Here is a 24,989-nt window from a genome sequence, read left to right on the forward strand (position 1 = left end):
GAGGAAGGTGGCTTTTCTCTGTGTTAGAGTCACTCGGTATCGGTCTATTGTTTCACTCCATACTCAAAACCTGCTTTTCAGGTCCTCATAGTCATTATCTTGGAAAGCATTCAATCTAATGAAATAGGAAGGAAAGCCTACCCCATCCTGCAACTTGGGTCATTTTTTTTTTTTTTTTGCGGTACGCGGGCCTTTCACTGTTGTGGCCTCTCCCGTTGCAGACGGAGCATAGGCTCTGGACGCGCAGGCTCAGAGGCCATGGCTCACGGGCCCAGCCGCTCCGCGGCATGTGGGATCCTCCTGGACCGGGGCATGAACTCGCGTCCCCTGCAACGGCAGGCGGACTCTCAACCACTGCGCCACCAGGGAAGCCCTGGCATTTTTAAAAAAAATTCACACAGTGCCTTACACACGAAGGAATCTGAAAACTTCCTCGTATTCTTTGTCCAGTTGAATTAGACCTGCTAATGAAGCCAAGGTGTTTCCCCTATGGGTCAGTGAGCTCTGGCCTGAAGAGCATGGTTCTTCAGCCACAAGAGCCATTTCACAAATGCCAGGGACTCCCGGGAGATTGAACAAGAGTGTGGATGGACGGCACAAATCCATCGTATTTCCATTTAAAAAACCGTCCAAATGTGGGTCTCAGGGAGAGGTCAGCAGCAGCAGCATTGAAAATGATGTGACGTTGTATAGAGTAGAAGAAGCCCTGGCTGTCCTGGGTTCGAGTCTCCCTAGGGTCATTAATTGAATTACCCTGTGCCCTTCACTCAGGGCTCCTGAATAGTTTTCGTTTTGTAGTTTGTAAAATGGGCACAAAAACAAGTGCCCAACTTACCTCGAAAGGTTTTTGTGAGGATCAACTGAAAAAAATAATGATAGCTCCCAATTATCAAGACGTGCCGGGAAACTTTGCTAGGTACTTTCCTTACATGCTGCTGTTTAATCCTCCCGAGTTCCCCAAACTGAGTCTCAAGGAGCTTAAGAAACCTGATCAGCTAAAGAAGTGAAAGCAGTCTGTAGGCTGTGACAGTGCCATACTAATGTAAGTTTTGTTGTGTATCATGATTTCATGGCTTAGAATACTTGTCCTGTTAATCCTATCCCAGGCTGTCTGTTTTGTGCTTTCTCATTTCCCCTTTGTCCAAATACCTACAGCTCCAGAGTCACTAGAAATGCTCCTTGTGTCTCCTCTGTGCCTGGAGGATTAGAATATTTTTTGCTGTCCAAGAAGCATCAGAACATTTATCAGTGTTCTCTGTATGGAATTTCCACAAAGCTTTTGAATCCTTCAATAAAAGGTCCTAGAAAGAAGAGGGTCTCAGAGAAGCTGAATGGCTTAAGGTAGATTCCCACCAGGGCCTTGTCTTTCAAGGAGAAGTGTCAGAATTTGCTCAGCGTCTTTGTGTATCAGAACACACCCACACAACCCTGGTCCCTCCTCCCGCCCCCAGTGCAGACATTAATGTGCACCCAGCACAGGCTCGAAAGCAAGGCATCTCAGTTCCCAGAGAGCTCTGTGAAGGTAGTAGCAGATCCCAGCGGGAGAACTGTCCCCAGTCTCCACACCACTATTTCCTGCCGCTGTTGCGACCAGCCCCCACCCCTAGGTCTGATGGCTCGTGGAGTTTCCTTTTTGCACGACTCTAGGTGGCTGGCTGGAATGTAGCTGGCAGGGAGGACGTAAAAGCCATTGGCTGAAGTCATTAAAAATGGAGGATTAGAAAGAGCTTATTTTATATTCGGAGGAGGGGGAGAGTGCTGAAGCTGCTTTCTGCCCACAGCTGTAGACCCTGATGGCAAATGGTAAAGCATTTGGTACTGCCTACGAAGGTGAAGAGATTGATAACCAGCACCCTGGCACTGCGAGAAAGGAGGAGAGCCACATTTCAGTTGTGGCAGTGCCTCGTGCGCCGACATCTCAGCCCCAGGCCTTTGAAAGCTAGGTCCTGCTGCCCTTTCCTCCGCAGCCTCCCCTCCACCCCTATTTGGTGCTGGGCCTCTGTCTTCTATGACTCGGATGCTCTCCATGTTTTCATAAGGCTGAAGAATTTACAATCCATGTTTGCTTATATACCTATTGAATTTTTGCAGTAACACAGGAAGTTGGCGTTGCCTTAGTATTCTGATTTCAGAGATGGGAAAGCAAGGTCTTAAGCCAAGATGACCCAGCCATGAAGGGGTGGAGTTGGAGTTTGAGCCCTTGTTACCGGACGCGGGAGCCCATGCTGTTTCTGTGACTCCATGCTGCCTCTTCCAGCCAGCATCATGCTCCAGACATAGTTTCACTCACCCACCTGCTGGCTGGTTCAGTTAAGTTCAACAAACATTTACTGAGCATCTTCTTGGTGCCAAGCTCTGGGCTAGGTGTTGGTGATGTAGAGATGATGTGTAGTGTACATAGGTCATGTGATGGACCTATGCTGCCTGGTACATTGCGTGACACACAGGAGATACCTAAATGTTAGTTGAATGAATGCATGAAAGAACGAATGAGAGGATATACTTTCCTATCCTTGGTGAACTTGAGAGAGTCTGTTAGGAGAAGAGAGTTGCAGGCACTTAATCGTGCCAGGTGCTGAGGTTAGGGAAGAATGTCTCGGAGCACAGAGTAGGGCACTTGCGGAACCTGGCTGTACAGGGGAAGCTGCCTGGAGGAAGTGGTCCCGAAGTGCAGCTTGAAGGGTGAGTAGGCAGAGCGAATGGTAGAAACGAGGCCTAGAAACTTGGAGCTGTGGTGTGTGCTCAAGAGTGTGAACAGCGTGGAGTCACTGGAGCATGAAGCACAAGCCACGGGGGTGGTGGGTGACTCTCCAGGTAGGCAGGACCCAGCACTTGGGGAGTTTATGTGTCAGAATCTTTTTTTTTTTGGCTGCGTTGGGTCTTCGTTGCTGCGCGCAGGCTTTCTCTAGTTGCAGCGAGTGGGGGCTACTCTTAGTGGCGGTGCGCGGGCTTCTCCTTGCAGTAGCTTCTCTTGTTGTGGAGCACAGGCTCTAGAGCGCAGGCTCAGTAGTTGTGGCACGCGGGCTTAGCTGCTCCGCGGCATGTGGGATCTTCCCGGACCAGGGCTCGAACCCGTGTCGCCTGCATTGGCAGGCGGATTCTTAACCACTGCGCCACCAGGGAAGTCCTATGTGTCAGAATCTTTATTCAAGCTCAAACTTTATCCTTAGGCTAGCGGGGCTTATAGGTTGTAAGGGGAAGGGAACATAATCACATTTGTGATTTAAACAGGAGATTATGGCTGCAGAATGGAGTTGAATTTAAGGAGGAATCCTGGATCACAGATCACGAGGACAAGAACTAGGGACCACGAGCCAGCACGTGAACCAGAGCAGTGGTAGTAAGGATGGAGTGGAGGCAGGTGTAAAAACTATGAAGGAGATTTAATCAGTATGATTTGGTAACTGGTTGACTATGAGAGATGACAGAAAAGGTGTCATCTCTAATTACTTCCCTATTTTTGGCTTGAGTTACTCCGTGGATGGTGGTGCCAGAAACTGAAACCAGGGCTTCCAGAGGAAGCCAAGATTTGTATGTGTGTGGCAGGTAGGGTGGGGCATAAAATGGGTCAGGAAAAGAAAGGGATATGGTGCGCTCGATTTTTAGATACATTTGCATTTGTCGTGCCTGGGGAATATCTGAGGGGTATGTTCAGCAACCCATGGGCTATAAGAATGTTTACACCTGGCAGGGGGCCCAGAATTAGAGGAAAGTATTTAGAGATGGTCAGTATAGCCGTGTAGTTAGGACTGTGGACAAGAATGAGATTGCCGAAGAAGCATTTAAGGAGAGAAGGGCAGGGAGCCAAGGTTAGAGGGCAGGAGAGTATCAACATTTATGGGGGAGGAGGAGGCAGCAAAGGAGACCAAGGGACAGGGCAGTTAGGAGAGTGTAAGGTCAGGGAGGTGAAGAGAGTAGAGATGCTAGAAGTGAACGGTCACCGTGGTGAATGCAGTGAAGAGGTCCTTAAGGACAAGGGTCATTTGACCTCACAGGATGGGAGTTGCTCTTTCAAGGTAGTGGTAGGGATGGATGCCAATTGTGAAGGATTGAGGACGGGATAGGAAGCAGGGAAACGGGAAATTCTCTCAGACAGCTTTCCTGGCAAAGAGAGGAATACCCAAGAGAGAATGTTTTTTAAATGAAAGAGTAATTTTATTTGTAAGTATAATGGGAGAGAGAGAGAATAAAGATAGAGGCGAGAGTTGATAAAGCAAGGTAAGTGGGGAAGGAGGGGCTCGAAGCTAAGGAGGAAGAATTTGCCCTGAATAGACACATCTGAGAGGGGTGGATGTGTGTAAATGTGGACAGACTTGTAGGGGAGGAGATGGGGAAAGAGGCTGAGGTATTTCGTTCCTGAGGCCTGGATTATCTTGATGAAACAGGAGATGAGGCTGTGGGCGTGTGAAGGATTGTGTTACATGAGCCCTCTCTCTCTCTACTGTGGCTTCCTGCCCTTCAGCTGCCTTCACAGAAGTCAGCTGGCCACTGGGAAGCTGATTTGTAAAAACTGAGTTCGCTGTTTAAGGCTGAGGTCATAATAAGGACAGAGAATTGTTGGGGAGGTAAGCGAACAGATCATCCTTTGCATCCTCAGCCGAGACTGACTTACTGCCCTCCTGGATTCTGGGTGTGTAGGTGGGCAGGTCGACAGCAGGAGGAAAGGAGGTAGCTGGATTCTGCCCCAGCAGCTCTGGGCTTGAGTCCTGGCTATGACTCTAAGAAACGTGACTTTGGGCAAAGCCTTTAAAATTTAGTTTCTGTAGGTGATATCTAAGAGTTATACCCACTCTAGCCTCTATGAATTTTGGCACCTACTTCCTAGGAGTCAAATAATAGTTGTTTTTGAAAATTGATTTATTTATGGGGAAGAAAGTTTACAATGGAAAATATACAGGAAATCAATTCCCATTCAAATTGCACTTTTCTTCTGTATTTTGATTTCCTTGCACTAATAGTTTACACATGGTATGCTCATTTTACTACAGCACATATTGTTACTGGTCACACTACTTAAAAAAATTTTTATGCATAATATCAAATATACACGAGTCAAGAAAATAGGACAATGATCCCCTCTGTACCTTCCACTCAGCTTCGACCCCCTTGCCGTCCCCACCCTAGATGATTCTGAAGCAGTTCCCAGATAGCATATCATTTCAATGCTAAATATCTCCAAGTGTATTTCTAAAGAAGAAGGTTGCTTAAGGAAAAAATGTCTCAATATCAATATCACACTAATGACAATATCTAATCAGTGCTCACATTTCCATACTTGTCTCATAATATTTTTATGGTTTTAATATGAATCAGGATGCAAATTAAATTCCATATACTACATTAGGTTGATGTGCTTCTTAAGTTTTTTTTTTTACCACCGATGACCATTGTCTGAGAGATAGCCCTGTTATCCTACAACATCTCCTGATTTCATGTAATTTCCCCCAGTGTTGGTCTGCCATTTAATTTTAGATCCAAGGCACAATTGCAGTTTAGACACCAAAGCCTCCAAAGTTTCATTGTAAAATTCCTCTAGACACACTTAGAAGAAGTATAAAAATAATCAATAAAGAAAAGAGGCTAGAAAGAAGAAAAGGTGCAGGGAGTGGTAAGGAGACACATGAAGGCTCAAGAGGAACAGAAGAAAAGGAAAAAAGTAATAGAGACTTATGTAACCCACTATCCACCAAGGTTGAAAATCCTTACAGATGTGTTTCATACACTTTTTGCTGTCACCTAGATTAGCGGGTGGCAAACGTTAATCTTTAAATAATAACATCTATTTATTTAGTGTGTTTTCCCAAACAGCTTATCAAATAGCTGAGCAGGTATCGTCGAAGTAATCCTCTATGTAAAGTAGGGAAGCAGTAGGAATTCTAATTCCCATTTTACAGATGATGAGACAGTTGATACGGCTAATAATAGTGGCTCACAGTCATTTGCCATTTGTCAAACATTGTGCTAAACTCGATGACATTATCTAATTTAATACTTATAACAAGCTGATGACATTGGTATAAGGATCATTATAATCCTTATAACAAGCCGATGACATTGGTATAAGGATCGTTACAATCCTTATAACAAGCCGATGACATGATGAAAATAACATTCAAGAGAGGGAGAGTAACTTGCCCACAGTTACAGATCTGGAAAATCAAGGAGTGGGGATGGAAACTCCGGGCTGTCAAACCCACTCTTCTTTCTTTCCAGGTCAGTCTACTAAGTCATCAATCTTGTTTTGCATACACTTGCTCACTGGCAAAATTCCATTTAAAGAGAAGCTCAGAACATCACGAAATATAATAACAGGGTACAGTGTGCTGGAATTTGCAGAGCATTTTCCTTCCCACAGACTGTCTCATTTCTTTCTTTTAACCACCTTGAAAAATAGGGCAGGTGTGTTCATTTGTGTTTTACAGATGAGGAAATGGAAATGCAAAGCTTTTGATTATGTTAGTAACCAGGCAGCTAGTAAGGGCAGTTAGCGTCACGGAGCTAGTTAATGGCAGAGTTAGGACCGGAGGCCCTTTCTCCTGACTCCACATCCCGTGCTTCTCGGGTCCTCTTTGCAAATCTCATGGGCCTACACCTTTAGCTGCTACTTTTTTCCATGTCCCCTCTGATGTTCCTTGTGCGAAGTCAAGCAGGCTTATTACAAATTAAATATCTGGATGCTTGAACTGATGAACAGGAAATGAGGCTGCTAATACTCAGAGGAATGGAATCGAGATGCATTTTTTTAGCAGAATTTTGGGCCAAGTGGCCTCTTTCTGTCCTTCCTTTCCCTGTGTCCTTCCAGTCTCCATGGAAACCCCAAATCAATGTGGCGTATGTTGATTCATGTTTCTACTGTTACTAGGAAGCTACAAACTGGAAATTGCTTTTAAAAGATTTGTGGAAAAGCTTTAGCATGCTCACCGGAATTCAAATCTAATATCAAAATGACTTTTTTAAAAAGCTTTTAATGTGGTCCTATCCTAGGTGGTATGTTGATTAAATAAGCACACAGGGGGCATTTGGCAATAAACCTCCTCTTCCACTATCGTGGCTTTTAAAAATATTATATTGCAGGCCATAATTCCCTTTATCTTCAATGTAATTACATTTCTGTGGCCTGTGTGACAATGGCAGGTGTCCTTTTGCTCTTGATTAATTCCACTCTGCCCTGACCAGGCTGTTGGGGACAATAGTTTGCAGATGCTGTAGGTACCTGTGCTGCTGCCCCTGGGTGTCATTAGCATTAGACTGACTTCCGTCTTGACCTGGAGACTGCAGAAGTCTGGTGTGTTTCTGCCATAAGGAATCCTTGGTGATTTTCCACATTTTCTCATGCACTCAAAATCAAATACAGCTGACATTTATTAAACACCTGCTCCATACAAGGCAATGAGAATTTATAGCAAAGGGAGTAAGTCAGAGAGTGTGTCTGTGCAGAGCACACAGTCATTTGGGAGCATCTGGAAACATAAATCACAAGGATAAACTACAGGCTGTGATGCAGGCTGTCGGAGAATCACACAGCACAGCGGTGGTGTTGGGATGGGGGGATTCCTCCTGATTGAGGAAGTTCTGGAAAAGCTTTGGAAAGGAGAAATTTTAGCTTGGAGGTATTGGGTTTCGAGAAGGAGCTAGGAGTTAAGAGGCAGACCCAGGGTGGGGACATTCGGGGCAGAGAGACCAGCAGAGGAATCAGGTGTGTGCTTGAGTGCATGCGTATGTCTCTGTGTGTGTGTGTGTGCACGCACACGTGTGTGTGTACAATGGAATATGAGACTGGATAGGTAAATGGGACCAAATTATTGGACTATCAGGCAGGACAGAGAGCTACAACGGAGCCCATCAAAGACTGTTATACTGATGATCTGCTTTATGGTATCTACTCAGTGGGTAACTCTCGTGGAAGTGGAGTGTACCAGGACGTTTGTGGGGAATGGGGGTGATGAAACGGGGGCAGGAAGATCAGTTAGTGAGGAGTGGGTGGAAGGGCATGCATTGTACTGGGTGCTGATAACCTCTGACATGGCAGTGTCAACGGATGCGAGAGGATGAAACTGAGAAATATATCAGAAATACAATGACAAGGTTTAAAAACTGATTCAGGGCTTCCCTGGTGGCGCAGTGGTTGAGAGTCCGCCTGCCGATGCAGGGGACGCGGGTTCGTGCCCCAGTCTGGGAAGATCCCACCTGTCGCGGAGCGGCTGGGCCCGTGAGCCATGGCCGCTGAGCCTGCGCGATCAGAGCCTGTGCTCTGCAGCGGGAGAGGCCACAACAGTGAGAGGCCCGTTGTACCGCAAAAAAAAAAAAAATTAAGCAAGGGGAATGGAGGAAAAAACCCCAGAATACCTGCACTTGTTACCCTGAGGGGCTAGAACAGAGTGACATCATGAACACTTGGAGGGGAAGGTGGTTGTCTTGGGGGCAGTCGAGTCTGTGGGGTCTGAGAGGGCTGGGGCTGTCTAGAAGACCTCTGGAAAAGCAGCGTGCAGCTCAAGAGAGGCAGGACCATAGCACTGATTCTGGAGAGAAGCCGTGGCTGGTGCCTGAGAGGACTGGGTGTCCCAGAGCAAAAGCAGAGGGGGATAAGCAACAAGGTACAGGGCAGCCCGTGTTGCCAGAGCAGGGCTTATCATGACTGTTTTCCTGGGGAAAACCATGTGTCTCGAACAGCAGCAGTGTTCTGTGCCCAGTCTTCAGCCAGCAACTCAGGAGCAGTAACCAGAGAAAGATCCAGAGCTCTGCATCCCTGGACCAGAGTCCAAATAGCGAGTGCCTTTCTCATTAGCCCTCCAACCTGCTTGCCTTTTCCTGTCTCTCTCCTTCAGGAAAGAAGACCATGCCAGGATGCTTACCCCTTTGGTTCCGCTTAATACCACGCCCCTCCCCAACCCCAGGTGTTCTTTATGTACCTGCCTCTATAGGAAGGAAGATTAAGTTAGAGTCCTCCCTTGAGAGGGGCCTGTACTAGGTCTGTGCTGCTCAAACTGGGTGCTGTGTGCTTACACCTTGGTGTTTAGGGGAGTTTAGGTAAAAAAAAGAAAAAAAGTTTGGAATGCTTTTAATTTTCTTTTTACTCATGCTAGAGGCATGTCCACACACTCTCAACCCTCTGCTCTTTATATTCCTGTTCTTTCTTTCTTTTTTTTTTTTTTTTTTTTTTTTTTTTTTTTTTTTTTTTTTTTTTTTTTGCGGTACGCGGGCCTCTCACTGTTGTGGCCTCTCCCGTTGCGGAGCACAGGCTCCGGACGCACAGGCTCAGCGGCCATGGCTCACGGGCCCAGCCGCTCCGCGGCATGTGGGATCTTCCCGGACCGGGGCACGAATCCAGGTCCCCTGCATTGGCAGGCGGACTCTCAACCACTGCGCCACCAGGGAAGACCTGTTCTTTCTTTTAAAGCTTTATTCATGATGATATCTTTCCTTAAACATCTGGGTTGGCTTATCAACTTCTTGGTTAATATTGAGCAGCTTCCACTTGAGACTTGGGCCCATCTGCAGCCCTGCCCTGTCTCCTTGGTGCCTTTAAAATCCTGGATACAGGACTGGGCAGCTTAAGACTTGCAGGAGTCCCTCATCTTACCGTTTTAGTGCTGGTACAGGTCCCACGATGACGCTGCCTTTGTGTTAAGGTGAGAGGCGGAACAGAGGCTGGAGGTATGGAGTTTGGTATCGGACACCAGCTCTGCCACTTATAAACGACTTGTCTCTGTTTTCCCATCTGTAAGGTAGGGATGATAAAGATGCTGGCCTCGTAGGTTTGTTGTGCGAGTTAAATAAGATAATGAAGTGCGATGTTTAGCACAGTGTCTGGCACATACTAAGTGCTCATTAAACATTGGCCCTGGGCAGGGAATCCAGGGGGGACCCACCTTATAATATAAGCTTATTTTGGATTAGCGAAGCGGTTACCAGTGGGCTTTTATTCTCCAGTTTATCTGTGTACCTCTTACTTATGGTGCAGTACACCAGGAAAATGCCCAGAAGTGAAGGATTCTCTTTATGCTTTAATTCTAAACCCCAGCTAACCTCAGCGTTCAAGACAGGAATTCTGAGGAATGGAAAACATTTCTTTCGCATCTCCTTTTATAACGCTAAGCTCCTTTTGCCTAACAGAGGGGCACTGTGGACATTTTCAGAGAGAGACAATGAGTGACTGTAGAGGCAGCATCAGAATTTTTATTTCATCCTGTCTTCAGGCAATGTGTGGTTGCTGCAGAATCAGTGCACTGTGAGAGTACAGGTTATGCACCAATAGATCTGCCAGGAAAGACTGGGTCCAGGTGTGACATAGTAGAAAAAGCTCTGCTCTAAGAGTCACAAGAAAACAAATTCTGGTCCTTGAGCTGCCTCTGACGTGTTGTGTCACTTTGAAAAAGGCAGGTCACCTTTTCTACCCTCAGTTCTCTGATCTGTGACACAGGGATAATAATACTCTCTCTGACTGTGGCATGGGGCTGTCCAGTGACAATACATGACAATGCTTTCTACATTGTAAAAGGTTCAACAAATGGAATCTAGTATCTTTATTAGAAAAGCATCACTTTCCATAGAGATGTCTGCTGCCTCTAGCAAATGCTGCCTTCTGGGTTTCAGAAATGATTTGCCGCAAAGTCTAGGTACATTTGGAGCTAGGTCCTGGGCGGGAGCAAGAAGCTGTGTCTTAGAGACCTACAGTGGAATGCGGAGAAGGTAGGTAAGCTTTATCGCAGGGCAGTGGTTTGTAAACTTTAGCATGCATTGGGATCACCCGGAAGGCTGGACCCATCCCCAGAGTTTCCAATTCTGTAGGTCTGGGGGTGGGGCCTGAGACTTTACATTTCTAACACATTCCCGGGTGATGCTGACGCTGCCGGTCCAGGGACCACACTTGGAGAACCACTGTACTAGGGCAAGCAGGAAGAGAGAGTCCTCCTTCTGGAACTGAACTGGGCAGTGTGAAGATCCATGTGGGTAAGGTGATTTGGAAGAAAAAAATGCAGAAGACAGAAAAATAGAGATAACATGCAGATTGGGCAGAACAAAGGGAAAAGTCTCATTCCGTAACAAATGCAGGTAGGGGGAAGTTGCTAGGTGATGGATGAGGGAGAGAGGTGAATTTCCATTGTAGGGAAACCCAGGTGAGAGGCAGGAGCATCGATGTGGAAATACATGTGTCTGGGGAGGTGGAGATTTCTCATTAAGAAGTGAGGAGTGGTGTGGTGGGTGCTGGGGAGCGGGCCGGGCTGGGAGAGGAGTGCCACTGCAGAGTAAGAGGGACAGCTGAGATGTGGCAGAGCGGGGTAATTTCAGGGCTGTGTGGTCTGGCTCGGTAGCGCAGCACAATGGACATTGGGAGAAAGGGGGTGGAATTTGTATTGTGTGACCTGCCCCGTGGCTTTCTTGCTGTCTGCATTTATCACATCACGTCACACCCAACAAGACAGCCCCCTCCTCCTGGTTCATTAGGAGATTTGATTCGGCTTGGCTTCTGCTGTCAGCAGCTGTCTGAGGCAAGATCTTTATCCTCCCTGCTCCCTAAGCAGCAACCAGCCTTCAGCCAGCAGCAGAGCTTATTAGAAGAGGCCCCCTGGACCCTTGATTTTCAGCGCACTGGTGGCGGGAAAGAGTTAATACCTCTGGCTTCTTTGCCCCCTGGGCAGCCTCTGGGTGCAGAGGAGGGCAGCTCTGGGCTGTGGGGACTTCCCCCTGAGCTGCTGAGCTACAGCCAGAGGAGCAGAGAAGCACTTAGTGAGGCTGAAGACGAAAGTGCGGGAGGAGTGCCAGGCGAGCTCTGCTCAGGGGCACCTCCTGTATCCTGCCAATGAGGATGGGCGTGCAGACTGTGCCTGGGAGCTGAGCCGCCGCCCGCTGGGTGTAGGCTGCTTCAGTATTTACCGAATGTGACAAGCAGAGAGAAGAGCTTTCGGTGGGGCCGCTTGCTGCCCGGCTCAAGTGGTGGGAGGTGTGTTATGCACGTATGCAATGTGAATATGTGTGTTTGTGTGCGTGTGCGTGTGCGTGTGCAAATGTGCCTCTGTGTTCATGCACACATGCCCTTCACCCGCCAAGGATTTGATTGCTAAGAGAAAGATCTACTCTTTCCCCAGAGCTCCTTACCCGCAACCTTTCTGACTATCCCGCTGGCAAAGACCCGCAGGCCATGAGGACTGGTCAAAGACGGTGAGTATTGCTTTGGCTTCTCTCTTTCCTCTCCGGGTGCCCGTGTGGGCTGATTGCATTATCCATATTTAATTAACCTGTCTCTCCATGCATATTGATTGCTTTCTTCCCGCTGAGGCTCTTAGTTTCTCTTCCCCTCTTTATAAATCTTTGCTCTTTGCTTTTAACCATTTTTTTCCCTTGAGTATCCTCGCTTTCCAATATGTCCCATCCTGTCTGCCCCAGAGTCACCTGTAACTTGATGCCCACTTATTAGGGCACATGTAGCATGGTGCCAGCATACCCTCTGCCTTCCTGGGCTCTGAGTAACCCCAAACTCTGTCCCCTAGAAGTCGAGGGCCAAATGGGATAAGGGCCCCCAGGTGCTGGGATGAATGAGAAAGGTGGGGTCAGAGTATCCTGCAAATTCTTACTTAATCGACTCTAAGTTAATATAAGGGGTGGTGGAAGGGCTGAGGGGCATTGATGGCCAGTGCTGGGTTTGGAAGAAAGAGAGGCAGACATCTCAGCAGCTCTGGTAAGCCAGCGTGGACTAGCAGTGGAATGGGAAAAGCGACAAGGCAGTGACAGGAGACCAGGTGATAACTGCCCCAGGTGACCTTGCCTGCTGTGAATGTGGGTGGTAGCCCCTGGTTCTGCTGAGCCCCAAGGTAATAGAGGAGGCTTCCCCCTCCTCTGGGGCTATATCCCACAGGTCAGAGAAAACGAGGCTAAGGTACCCCAAACAATGATTTCTAGAGACCCTTACAGCTGTAAAGGGCTTTGATTTCCCGACTTCTGGGCAAGCAGGTGTATGCACGGTTAGGACGAAGATTGAGGAAATGTCCTTGCTGTCAGGTAACACAGCCCTTGCTCGGTCTCCCAGAGATGAGCCTTTACACGAAGTCTAACTCAATCTTTTTCCCAGTTTTAACAAAGCAATCTTTTGATTGATTATAGTATTATTAGAGGAGGTTTTTTTCAAAAGTATTTGTGAAATGTTCTAGGTAATATCAAAATAATGTCACCTGCATAGATCATGTGGGAACCTTATCTATCTAAATTAAGTTTCTTTTAAAATAGATTCTATGTTTGGTGCCATGGTTCCCCAGGGGAACCCTTTATTGATGGGCTGCTCTCCTCATGTGTTTCTTCCTATCAGTTTCTTCTGTGGGAACAAAGGGTTTGATGCTCTGAGAATGGGACCCTCAGGAGAGACAGATTATTGGTCTATCAGGCCTCCACCTCAAGACCCCCTTTCCCTGATGCCCTTCCTGCTTCGGGTCGGGAGCAGGCCAGTCTGCAGAATGTGGAAGGTCAGGCAGCCTCCATATGGGCAGGAAAGAGTGACTTGCATATTCATTTCTTCAGCCTGTGCCTGTGATCCCCGCAAAGGAGCAAACCTGAGTGGTGACAGTGCGTGACAAGCCACCCTTGGAGTTCTTCCAACCTTCCTCCCGCTCACGCCCTCCCCAGGCACCGGCACTCCCACCTCTGGGACACGTTCCCTTGGAGGGAGGTGAGAAGCAGCCAATCAAAGGATTCTGGAGCAAGTGCTGACCACTCCTCCCCCACCCAGCGCTGGCTGGTCACTTGGGTCCCACTCGAGTAAGACACAGAGAACTGTAATTTTTGGCTTGCCACGCCTGTGCTTTCCTCCCCGGGGGCTTGTGTCCCACTTTACGCTGATGGCCAGTGGCTGGGGAAGCAGGACCTCCTGACCAACAGGCAGCAATGTGAAGCCACCCAACAACTGGTCCTCGTTCACCCCCGGTTGGTCACCCTTGCTCAGGACCAGCAGACATTCGTGGGGAACGGGGGTGTGTGTGTGTGGGCGGGGGAGGTATTCCGTTGGCAGAAAGTCACCTGCGAGGACTTGTAGTGCAGTCAGATAAGAGAGGGGGCCCGCTCTTACAGCAGATTCTTTGATTTTAGGTGAGAGGACGTGAAAGGGTGAATCCCTGTGTCCCGCAGTCTCATCTCCCGCCCTGACGTCCCTGCACACCAGCCAGAGGGTTAACCGTAAGCGGGTGCCTGTATGGCCGCTTTACTGATGCCACGCAGGTAACTGATGCTAACCTCTCTTCTCGTCTCTGCAACTTTCCTCTTTCTCCGCCTTCCCACCTCCCCTGCTGTCTGAGCCTGCTCCAAGCCTCCTAATGCCGTGGGTGGGCCACTGGCGTCCGTCCCCCAGGCCTCCTGTGTGGACGGCGCTGTCCTTCCCCGGGTGCTCCTTGCAAAGTTGGGGCCTTGCAAGCAGCATCTGCAAGGCCCTCCGTACTCTGCCGGGACGTATGGGGTGGGGCTGTGCATTGAGTGTGCATTGAGCCATTTAGGGGTCTCTGAGTTTCCGGGGTAGAGAAGAAAGATGAGGGCAAGTCTAGTCTTTTTCTTAAGTGACCTTAACCTTTGACTCTTGCTTCTGCTCCTATTATTTCAGTCCTATCTAAAAGGTTAAGTCTCAGACAAGATGGAAAATAGAACTATTTTGCCCCAAAGAATATTTTGTGGAAGAATTTTGCAAACTATTTGGGAGACTTACTGCTGTCTTGGTAACAAGTAGCACACTTTACCCTGATGCCTGCTAAACCTTGTTAAATGGGCTTGCATGGATGTGCTGTTTTTTGAAATCCTCTTAATTGACCTTTAGGGGCATCGACCTGACTCTTCAATGATTGATGTTTCTGAGGCACCAAGGGATGAACCGACTCACTCTAAGTCGGTTCTGGCCTGTGGTGCAGCCTGGGCAGGACCTGCACTTGAATTCGTGGAATGTGATGACTCAAGGGCCCTTAATCAGTTGCTGCAATAGCCTAGTACTGGGGCCCCCCGTGATTTGTAACAGTGAGTGGACGTGAGATGCTCACTGTCAAGGAAGGGAGAATGGCTGTAGCCAATATTTTGAAATGCCAGGAAGTCGATGGCTTCACAAAGCACCTGGCTGAGATGAGCGGTAGGGGCACAGACTGTGCAGAAGAGGAGATATTTCTGAACACTTGAATGTTCTGGCCTTAAAAGACTCCTCAGAGATGGACTGTGGAGTCCAAGTGTCGTCCATCCCCGCCAAATGTAATACCATCCCCGTAGACATTTGTTGGATAAGATTTCTGTGAACAATTACCAGGGTCAGGGATGAAAACCCATTTGAAGTAAAAGAAAGAGCTTGACTTGGATCTATCATCTCTGCTCAGGTCCAGGATTTGAGAAAATGAGGAAGGGAAAGCCAGGCTGGAAGAACTTCCTTTCAACAAAGAGAATGACATCTTCTAGGACAATTTCCATGGCAAACTGTTACCAGCGTGCATGTGGCAGTCCCCTGTTATCAGTCACTCTTAAGTCCTGATCATCCCAGACCCCTCCCTCTTAGCTTTACCCTCCATCCGAGGAGTTGCCATGGTTAAAGGCCAGGGGTCAGTAAACTTATTCTGTCAAGAGCCAGGGAGTAAATATTTTTGACTTCACGGGCCGTACAGTTGTGTTGCAACCACCCAACTCTGCCCTTGTGTTCAAAAACAGCTTTAGACAATATATAAACAAATGGGGTGTTGCATTCCAATAAAACTTTATTTACACAAACATGTATCTTGCAGGGCTGTAGTTTGCCAATCTCGGTGAAAGGTAAAAGTGGCCTAATATTGAGAGTCAGAAAGAGACATTAGCATAATTTCTCATTGGCTCTGCCACAACAAATAACTACTAAGTGTCTGGTCCTTAGGAAAATAAAAAATATGAGAAATTTAAGCACGCATGTTACAATTTTAAATATGTTGATTGAGATAAACCAAAATATAAGTAGGTGTATGAGAGCTCAGTTAAGTGAAAGTGCTGACAAAGGGCACCCTGGTTCTTACTTGCTGATTGTACCCACAGCTTCTCCCCACCTATAGGCATCAGTCCTCACCGGTCTGTAGCCATTCCTGTATATCCTCAGGTTTGTGGGATCGGTGGGAAGGACCTGAGGTAGAACTGACCTGCCCTGAAGCCCCATACTTTGTCTGTGCTCTGAGATTCTATGACATGCATCCCTGTATCATGCAATCATCCCTCTGCTCTCCATATGGGTACCACTGGGGCTCTGTAATCAGGATTTACTGCTGCTGCTATTGCTACTTTGCCCTCCTAGTGGGAGAGCAAAATGTGGATTGTTATTATGTCATCACTGTATTTCCTTTCCCCACAGAGAATCCTAATTTAGAAATTCTTCCAAGCTAACGACCTTCATTGACTTACCATCAACTTGCATGTCAGCTTTAAAAAGCATTAAGCCTCCAGGGGTAGGGGACCTATTACTATTCCGGTAGTCAAGATGGGGAGTGAGTATTGCCCTTGATCCTCTAGGTGTTTCTCCTCTTGTTTATGAGATCTTCAGGGGCCACCTGGGGAAGGAGGGGAGGGGGCGGTGCTGGCTCCTGCCACGGCAACTCCAGGGGCGCTTTATGGGGCTGACAGTTATTATTATGACAGTTCCCCATCCTTCTGCCCCTGTGCTTGTTGCAGGAACAAAGGGATGAGGACTCGACTGGGATGCCTGTCTCACAAGTCCGACTCGTGTAGTGATTTCACAGCTATTCTTCCCGACAAACCCAACCGTGCTCTAAAGTGAGTAATATGGCCACACAGCATTCCCGGGGTGCCGACCATGGGATGCCCACTGTGGGACTATACAGCCTCGTCTTCTCTGGTAGATGGCTGAACCGATGAGTCCCAGTGACAAGAATTTCCTGCCTCTTGGCAGCTCCTTTTATATCTCTGAACGTGAATGAAAAAATGTTATATTCCTTTTCGAAGTGTATGACTTAACCATCTCAGAATAGGGACCCTCCTTTTTCTCCTAAGAAAACCATACCATGCACCTCCCTTATAAAGATGCAGTGTAGGATACTTCTTGGTTCTATTTAGTTGTCAATCTGAGTTTCTCAGCTTGGAAACAAATTACTCAAATCTACTCTAAAATTCTGCTTAGGTTCAGAGAATCTGGATTCAGTGCCTATACTGTGTTAAATGATGTCACAGATGGTACCTCATTTAACCCTCCCGGAGCTCTGTGATGGGTGCCGTTATTCCCATTACAGATGTGAGGAAACTAAGGTGACAGTAAGAGACGGAGTCAGGAGCTCAGCCTAACTTTTTCTAAGTCCAGTTTCTTTCCATTTTTACTGTGACATGTTAATTAATTCATTAATTAACTAGAAGTATAGTTGGTTTACAGTGACATCTTTATTTTTATTTTTTTAGATTTTTTTTTTTTTGGCTTGTGGGATCTTAGATCCCCGACCAGGAATTGAACCTGGGCCCTCAGCAGTGAAAGCGCAGAGTCTCAGCCACCGGACTGCCAGGGAATTCCCCATACAGTGACATCTTTAAATGATGCACTTTCTTAGTTTTGCTTTTTAGACTGAAAGCCAACATATTAAACTTACAGAATTCCAATCCTGAGATTTTTCCATCAGCTGCTTAAGAACATATACATTTATAGCGACAGAATTGTAGGAATCCAGGTATGATCTTCATTTGCCCTCCATTGTTTTGATTTATTCTCCTGAGCAAATCTCAGTGGTGGCTGAAGGAGAGGAGGTCGTTCCAGAAATATTCAAGGCAGACGTTTCTTCTTTCCTAGGAGACTATCCACGGAAGAAGCTACGAGGTGGGCAGATTCCTTTGATGTGCTTCTCTCCCATAAGTGTAAGTAGAATTCAGGTTTCATCATGTCTCGGCAAATCATTCATTTTGTAAAAGATGCACCAAATACCTGCCATGATCCAGGTACTGTGCCTGGTGTCCAAGACAGCTCCAGTCTCTGACCTCACAGAGCCTCCTGGCTAGAGGGCCCATAGACAAGAAAACATAATTTAAATGCAGTGGGAAGAGGGCCCTTATTTTGTTTTCTGAGCTGAAAGGATGGTCCCAAGGAGCCTTTATATTCTCAGCAACTTTAACAAGAAAGAATTTGGCTTAGGGGGTTGCAGTGATGTGCTCAATGGGAATGACAGTCTAGATTCCATCCAAAGCTTGTTTTATAAACTGAGATGACCTCCCCTCAAGTCACTGGAGAGCCTCAGGTTACTCATCAGTCAAATGAATATTCTGTGCATTTTGTTATTGACTTGAGTTGGCAGAGTTTTGAGTTTTCTTGTCCCTCCTTATTTGGGGGGATTTACTACCCCAGCTGTACTATACCCCTCAACTTCCGACCGGGTACGAGTTTTATCGTACACACTTCTGCTATCCCTCCTCTTCCATTTTCCCCTTTCCTCACCGTGTATGCCTTCTGTTTCCCACAAAGGCAAAAAGAGTTGTGCATTTTGCAGCGTGGGAAGGGCATTTTGATGGCGGCCAGACTTTTCAGCTCTTGCTGTTTTCTTATCATAAGCAAGTCCGAGTTCATTGGGCTTTACATCCTAGAGGCATGAAACACATGGGAGTGGGAGAATAGGAGTGAGGAAGTGCCTTTTGAAGAGAAAAGAAGGTTTTACACAGACATTCAGTGTTCCCCATAAATTCATCTTGCTAATATTAGAAGTCCTGATTGATCTGGGAGCAGAAGGGCTTCTTTTAGTTTAGAGCATTGTTTCCACTTACTTGGGGGACATCATTTTGATACAACAAAGTGAAGGGCATTGGCTGGTACTCACGCTTGTGTTCTCGATTTTGACCCAGCTCGGCTACCAGATAGTTGATGACCTTGATGGAGTCCCTCAGTCTTCAGAAAATGTCTTCAGAAGTGATTTTGCTTTCATCTGGATGAGCAGTTCCCTCTTACTATGCCCCTCATCCTAGTACTAATTAACGAATGCTTTTGACTAGATTTTAAAACGAAATGCAAAATTTAAGAATAAACACGTATTGTAGCAAGTGATTTTGTGAGACAAATAGTCATTTTCGTGTTCTATGGATTACACTTAGGAAAGAAAATAAAGCAGAAGAGATACAGCACATATAACATATGGCTATACCCCCAAACAGCAAACTTCTGAGGTGAATCTGCCGAGGTAATGGAATATGTACGATAGTACTTAGGATTTGATAGTTGTTTTTTATGCAGCGATTCTGACTTATTTTCTGGAATCACATTAGGCTAAATAAGCGTCACTATCAAGTTACACCTTCTTTTCTGGCTGGATTTGATTCAAGGTCATCTTGAGGTTTGATTTCTATTTCAGCCTCATGATTGACTCAGTTTAAGTCACTGAGGCCGTTTCCTCATTCTTAAATGGGGATGGAAATACCTGTGTGCTACCTGTCACCTGGGTGTGAGAATCTTCATGAGAGGACAACTTTAGATGATTCTGGGTTCTCTATGCAAAGGTGTTTTGTAAGAATATGGTGGAATTTTTCAAAAATGATGCTTGTATTTCTCAAATGAAAAATAACTGTGGCTTGAGAATAAAATTGCAAGTTTCGCTGCCAACGATTAACGTGAAGCCTCTATAGACAGAGTTTATGATGGTAAAATTAGCGGATGGAAGCCTACGGTATGTTTGGATTGCCGCAGTGGCAAGACCCGGTGATTTAGAGGTTTAACTGTATTTGTTTGACTCAATGACTTTTAGAGCTAAAGACACTTGGTTCTGCTTCTATCAGGGGTGCTTTGGGTTTCCAGGAATGCAATCACAATTTTCTGAGTTGGGGATTCCACTAAGGGGTGTTACAAGCCAACACCAGATTGCTTTGCTTCTTTGTAAAAAAAAAAAAAAAAAAGTACAGAAATAAGCTTTTTGAACTTTGAAGTTCTGTGCTCCTTCTTGGAGTCTGATGCTCGTTTTTATTTCTGTTTAGTACGGAAATAAAAAGCCAACAGAGTGAATGTCTTTGGGAAGCAAGGGGCTTTTATTCAGGGGCCTCTGGCAGAATTGCAAGGTTCCCGTGAAGCTGTGGAGGGCCAGAGCCCAGCCTACCTCCAAGGGTGTTGACAACTTTCTGCAAGTCTAATTAATTTGGGTTAGTACTGTGACTCAGTTGGGGCTGATTAAGCTTTTCCAAAGGGATTACATGTGTGCTGGTCTCTTACGAGGGACAGCAGTATCAGAGATGTGCAGGGCTTTCAATGAAAACAACAAAGTGTCCTAAAAGAAAGGAGAATGACCGAACGACTGGGCTATGGAAAAACGTGTTAGTCTAGAGCCCACTCGCTGGTAATTCTCCAGGCAGCTGTCCTCCCTGAGTTTTCTATTTTGGAAAATTCAGATAATTGTTCTTGTTCTCATTCTCAGTTTACAGAGCATCTCTGCCATCCTGCTCTGCTTGGATGTTTAGGGCACTTATTTACTCTAAAAAAGGTGTCCTGAGTCTTCATTACGGACAAAATCTATGCTAAGCAGCTGATGGGAGAGGGGCCCCAAGATGAACCAGACAGTCCTTCCCTGGTGGAGAATGCAGGTTTCTGAGAAAACAGACATAGACACAGATAACACAAGAAATAAGGCCACGTGCTAAGACTAGGGGGCCTCAAGATTTCAAATAGAATCCTGACATTCAGTGTTCCTCTTAAATGCCACCTTGTCGACGTTAGAAGTCCTCACCGATCCTGAGCAGAAGGGCTGCTTTTGGTTTAGAGCATTGTTCCATTTAATCAGGGAGTGTACTTCTGCAGAATTAAGAATGCTGACTGGTAGTCAGACCTCTTGATTTTGACCCAGCTCTGCTGCTAAATAGCTGGGCAGCCCTGATGGAATCCTTCAGTGTCTTGGAAAATCTGTTTCCTCATCTCTACAGTGAAGGATCTGGATCCAAGGGGGCTGGATTGAGTTCTGCCCTATTGTTCTAGGATGCTATCTGTAGCAACCACCAGGATTGGCAGTCACTAGTCACCTACGGCAGGTGGTTTGAGTCCATGCTGCCTGCAGGGTTATGTAAAACTGCTTGAGAGCTGAAATGGCTTGAGCAACCAGATGAGAGGCGAAGGTACCTGTGTCATGAAGCTTTCTCTTCTCCTTGGCAGGATCCCACTGGGCAGGGATGCACCTCGCGGGTTCAAATCTCAGGAAAAAAAGAAAACAACTTTTACTATTTTTTAGAATAAAAAAATCTGGAACGTAAATATTTGGGGAGGAATTTTATTTCCAATTACACTTGCTTACAAGTGCAGTGCAGAGCTAAAGACGCACCCGTGGAGGTCTGGGAGATAACCACTTGCTAAGCGCTCTTTTTTTTTCCTTTTTTTTTTTAACTAACAAATGAAAAATGAAATTGAAAGTGCTGATGGCTTCATTAGACAGCGAGGGATTTCTAATGTGTTAATTTGGCATCTTTCTCCTGTTCATCCAGTGACAGTTATAGACTTGCTGTCTGTGTGTGTGCACCTAGTCTGTCCCCAAGGGCGTGTGTGCGTGCGCCCACCTCTGCAGTTCATACTCGGGAGAATGAAGGCTCCCAGCTTGTGGGAAATCTTTTCTGACAGGTTGCTGGAGAGCACAAAATTTTGCATCTTCTGCTTTTATGCCTCATGAGGTTCAGGCATATGCTTGTTATTTGTCCAGCTTTTAGTAGGACGTTCAGTCCTTAAGTCTGAATCAATTCTCCCTCCTTCCCTCTGCCCCTCCCTCCTTTTTTTTTTTTTTGACGTAAAAGTTGAAATTCATTCCAGTTTTCAGGTGAAGGTGTAGACAGGGTTTCTTCCCTCTTTCTTTCAGCCTGATCCCCCACTGGGATGACAGAGCCCTTCACCATGGGCCTCCATGTGGTCCTTAGCTTTGTTTCATTGTTTGCAGCGCATGGAGGGTCCAGGCTGACCTGTCCCCGCCAGGCCAAGGGAAGGCTAGGTTTATGGAATCGTGTAATTGAAAGCTGTTTTACATTTGCAGAGTTAGTATTCATCTCTGAGCAAAGGAGAGCAGTAAAGAAGCTTTTAGTTAAAAAAAAATTAGCCCCTTTGGGATAATGATTGAGCTATAGAAAAATAGAATGAAGTGACCTGGTCACATAGCAACCAAGCAGAAAACCCCACACAAGCAAACACTAAAATTATCAGCTCATGAAATTCCTTACTCGTTCATGCAAATGGTCTTTAGCTCGAGAATGTACCGTTTAATAAACAGATTTCCACCTGTCACACAGCTCTCCTCACATCCCTCTGCAAGCCAAAAGGTTCTAGAACAGTGTTACTCAAAGTGGGATCCAAAGAAGGCAGCACCAGGAGCTGATGAGCCGATGGGAGCCTGTGAGAAATGGAAATTCTTGGGTCCCATCTCGTACCTACTGAATCAGAATCTCTGGGAGTGGGGACCAGCAGTCTGTTTTTGCTCAAGCCCCCCAGTAATGTTGACAGGCACTGAAGCTTGAGAAACACTGCTCTAAAACACAAGTATGGGAAACTATGAACCTGGAGCCTCCAGGCAGGGCAGGTGGTCTGTGTTTTCGAAGAAACACACTCAAGACTGTTCTGCCATTCTCCAGAGTTCTCAGGCAATGCATCCCTTTAACGGGACATCGTCCAGATATTGCAGAGTCCACACATGTAGCAGGCGTGGTGGAGAGTGTTCACAGTAATTAAACAAATATGGCAGGTGTGCTTTCCGGATAAAGTGAGGATAAAAGTTAGAAAGAGATACTCAAATTAGAGATGGATAGAAAAGAAACTTCCCCTCCTTGCCACCCTCTCTATATTGCTATAATTTTTATTTGCACCCAGGAACATGGATGCATTTAGCCTTTATAGAAGGAGTGCCAAGAATATGTAAGGCAGCTATTAAAAGCTTGTTGAAGGGCTTCCCTGGTGGCGCAGTGGTTGAGAGTCCGCCTGCCGATGCAGGGGGTGCGGGTTCGTGTCCCGGTCCGGGAAGATCCCACATGCCGCGGAGCGGCTGGGCCCGTGAGCCATGGCCGCTGAGCCTGCGCGTCCAGAGCCTGTGCTCCGCAACGGGAGAGGCCACAACAGTGAGAGGCCCGCGTACCGCAAAAAAAAAAAAAAAAGCTTGTTGAAGAAGGTTTGAATGAAAGCATTTGGACACGCATTCTCTTGCTTACTAGCTGTGGTCTTTGGTAAATTATGTAAACTCTATAAACCTCACATTCCTCATCTGTAAAAGGGAATGCTTAGACTTACCTTGTAGATTTGTTGTGAGGATTAAATGTGACTACGGTTGTGAAATGCTAGGCATGGTGACTGGTACATGGTGTGGGGCTCCATGAAGGATAAATATTCTTATTATTTTTATTATAACCCAACATTAAATTCATTGAGAACACATGCATTTCATGACTCCTATATGCTAGAGATGGTGTCAGCTTCTTGAGCCCATAGGCAGCTTGAGGTTGAACTCTGGGGGTAGGGTGGGGTTCACGTTAGCATCACCAGTGGGCTTATTCCAATTTCATAATACCTCACCCCCTTTGCCACATGAGGTTTTGGCATCCTTTCTTCATACTGTCCCAACTTCCCCTCAATGTATGTGAGAGCATCCATCTGGGATGTAGTTTTTAAAAGCCCAGTAGGTGAATCTGGTATGTTTCCTCTTTGAGAGTCCCTGCAGTGTTGTTATATGAAACCAACCAGAAAAACATTACTAAACACTTAATTTTTGAAATCTTTTAGACTCTGCACTGGTGTACATGGGATTTGATAATACTTCTCTTGTTTTAAAGGAGTCATTTGTGAATGCTAAACTTTCACCCTGTTTGGGGCATGTCTCCTTTGTCACCCCTTTAATAAAAAAACCCTTGCCAATTTCTTATAATAGTTGCAGATACAGGCTCTACCACGTTTTTTCTGTTACTTGACTCAGTTTCTGCTTGATAAAATAAGAAGGAACATTGGACTAGGAGTTGTAAGACCCAGGCTCTCCTTCCTCTTCTGTGACCACGTCCTAGGAATAACAAGCCATGCAACCCCAGGGCCTCATCATTTCCTTGTGTTCCATGTAGGCCTGGATCATAGGATGTCCCATGTGTTTTCTGACTCAAAGAGTCTAGCAACCAAGTCCTACTACTATCATAATCTATCATCTTGCTATATATACACTAACAAAGTAGAGATCATTGAAGAAAATTACGCGAATCACAAGACTGAAGTACAATTAGCATACTAATTGCTTGCCAGTAAATGTCAGTAACTGGAAATAGTTTGTTCTCTAAATAATCTTCCTACCTAAATCTTCTTAGCCCCAGTTATTTGCTTAAAAACCTTCATTTTATAGATAACATAAAAGAAAGGCTTTGATCCTGGTGCTATTCTCATCACAAATTTCAAACTAGTGAGCTTAGTTTTGAATCAAAGAGGTTTTGACTTCGTCATTAGTATATGTATCCTAGATTTTATGAATGTATTTTCCTCTCCTCTCCTTTGTCTGACCTTGGATCCATTAACCAGCTTATTTTTTCCCAATTGATCAGGGACGCAACAAGAGGACTGTGGTCTTTGGGACTACACTTTCGCAAACAGAAAGCTAAAAAAATTATATATATATATAATTCTTGTGATCTTTTCTTTTTTTCCAAGCCTGGGAACTGAACTAGGCTCAAGCCCACCCCCAGTGCCAGCTAAATCAGGGCTCCTGGACCTTGAACTGTTACCTAAGCCACCCTCCCTGCTGCACCAGCTGCACTGCTCATTCATAGTGACCCAGTTCCTTTTCTTATGTAAGCACCCTGCATCAAAGAACTAGAGGGAGGATGCCGGCAGCAGGCAGCGTGTGCGGCCACGGGAGTGTTCTTGCAGATGCAGTGCATGCTCGGGAGGATGCCAAAGTTCTGTCCAGTGTTCCAGGAATTCTGGACACCATCCTTTCCTTTCCTGCAACTCAATAGACACTAATCTCAAAAATGTCTGATGTCCTTAGTGTCTTGACTTAGAAGGTCACGCAGAGAAAGCCAAAGTGAAATAAAAATGAAATGAAAAAAAAAAAAAAAAAAAGGCA

The 24,989-nt window shown here is 46.1% G+C and overlaps 1 protein-coding gene across 1 annotated transcript in view; it reads left to right on the forward strand.

The window, feature by feature from the left end:
• The first annotated feature begins 14,176 nt into the window (after positions 1–14,176).
• RGS8 (regulator of G protein signaling 8) overlaps positions 14,177–24,989 on the forward strand; it is a 22,062-nt gene continuing 11,249 nt past the window's right edge. The window contains exons 1-3 of the mRNA XM_024732537.1: positions 14,177–14,202; positions 16,636–16,737; positions 17,756–17,820. Of these exons, the coding sequence (XP_024588305.1) occupies positions 14,177–14,202; positions 16,636–16,737; positions 17,756–17,820 (193 nt within the window). The remainder of the gene's footprint in view (positions 14,203–16,635; positions 16,738–17,755; positions 17,821–24,989) is intronic.

This window comes from Neophocaena asiaeorientalis, unplaced genomic scaffold (genome assembly GCF_003031525.2).
Source record: "Neophocaena asiaeorientalis asiaeorientalis breed wild unplaced genomic scaffold, Neophocaena_asiaeorientalis_V1.1 scaffold119, whole genome shotgun sequence".
In the NCBI taxonomy this organism is placed as follows: Eukaryota; Metazoa; Chordata; class Mammalia; order Artiodactyla; family Phocoenidae; genus Neophocaena; species Neophocaena asiaeorientalis.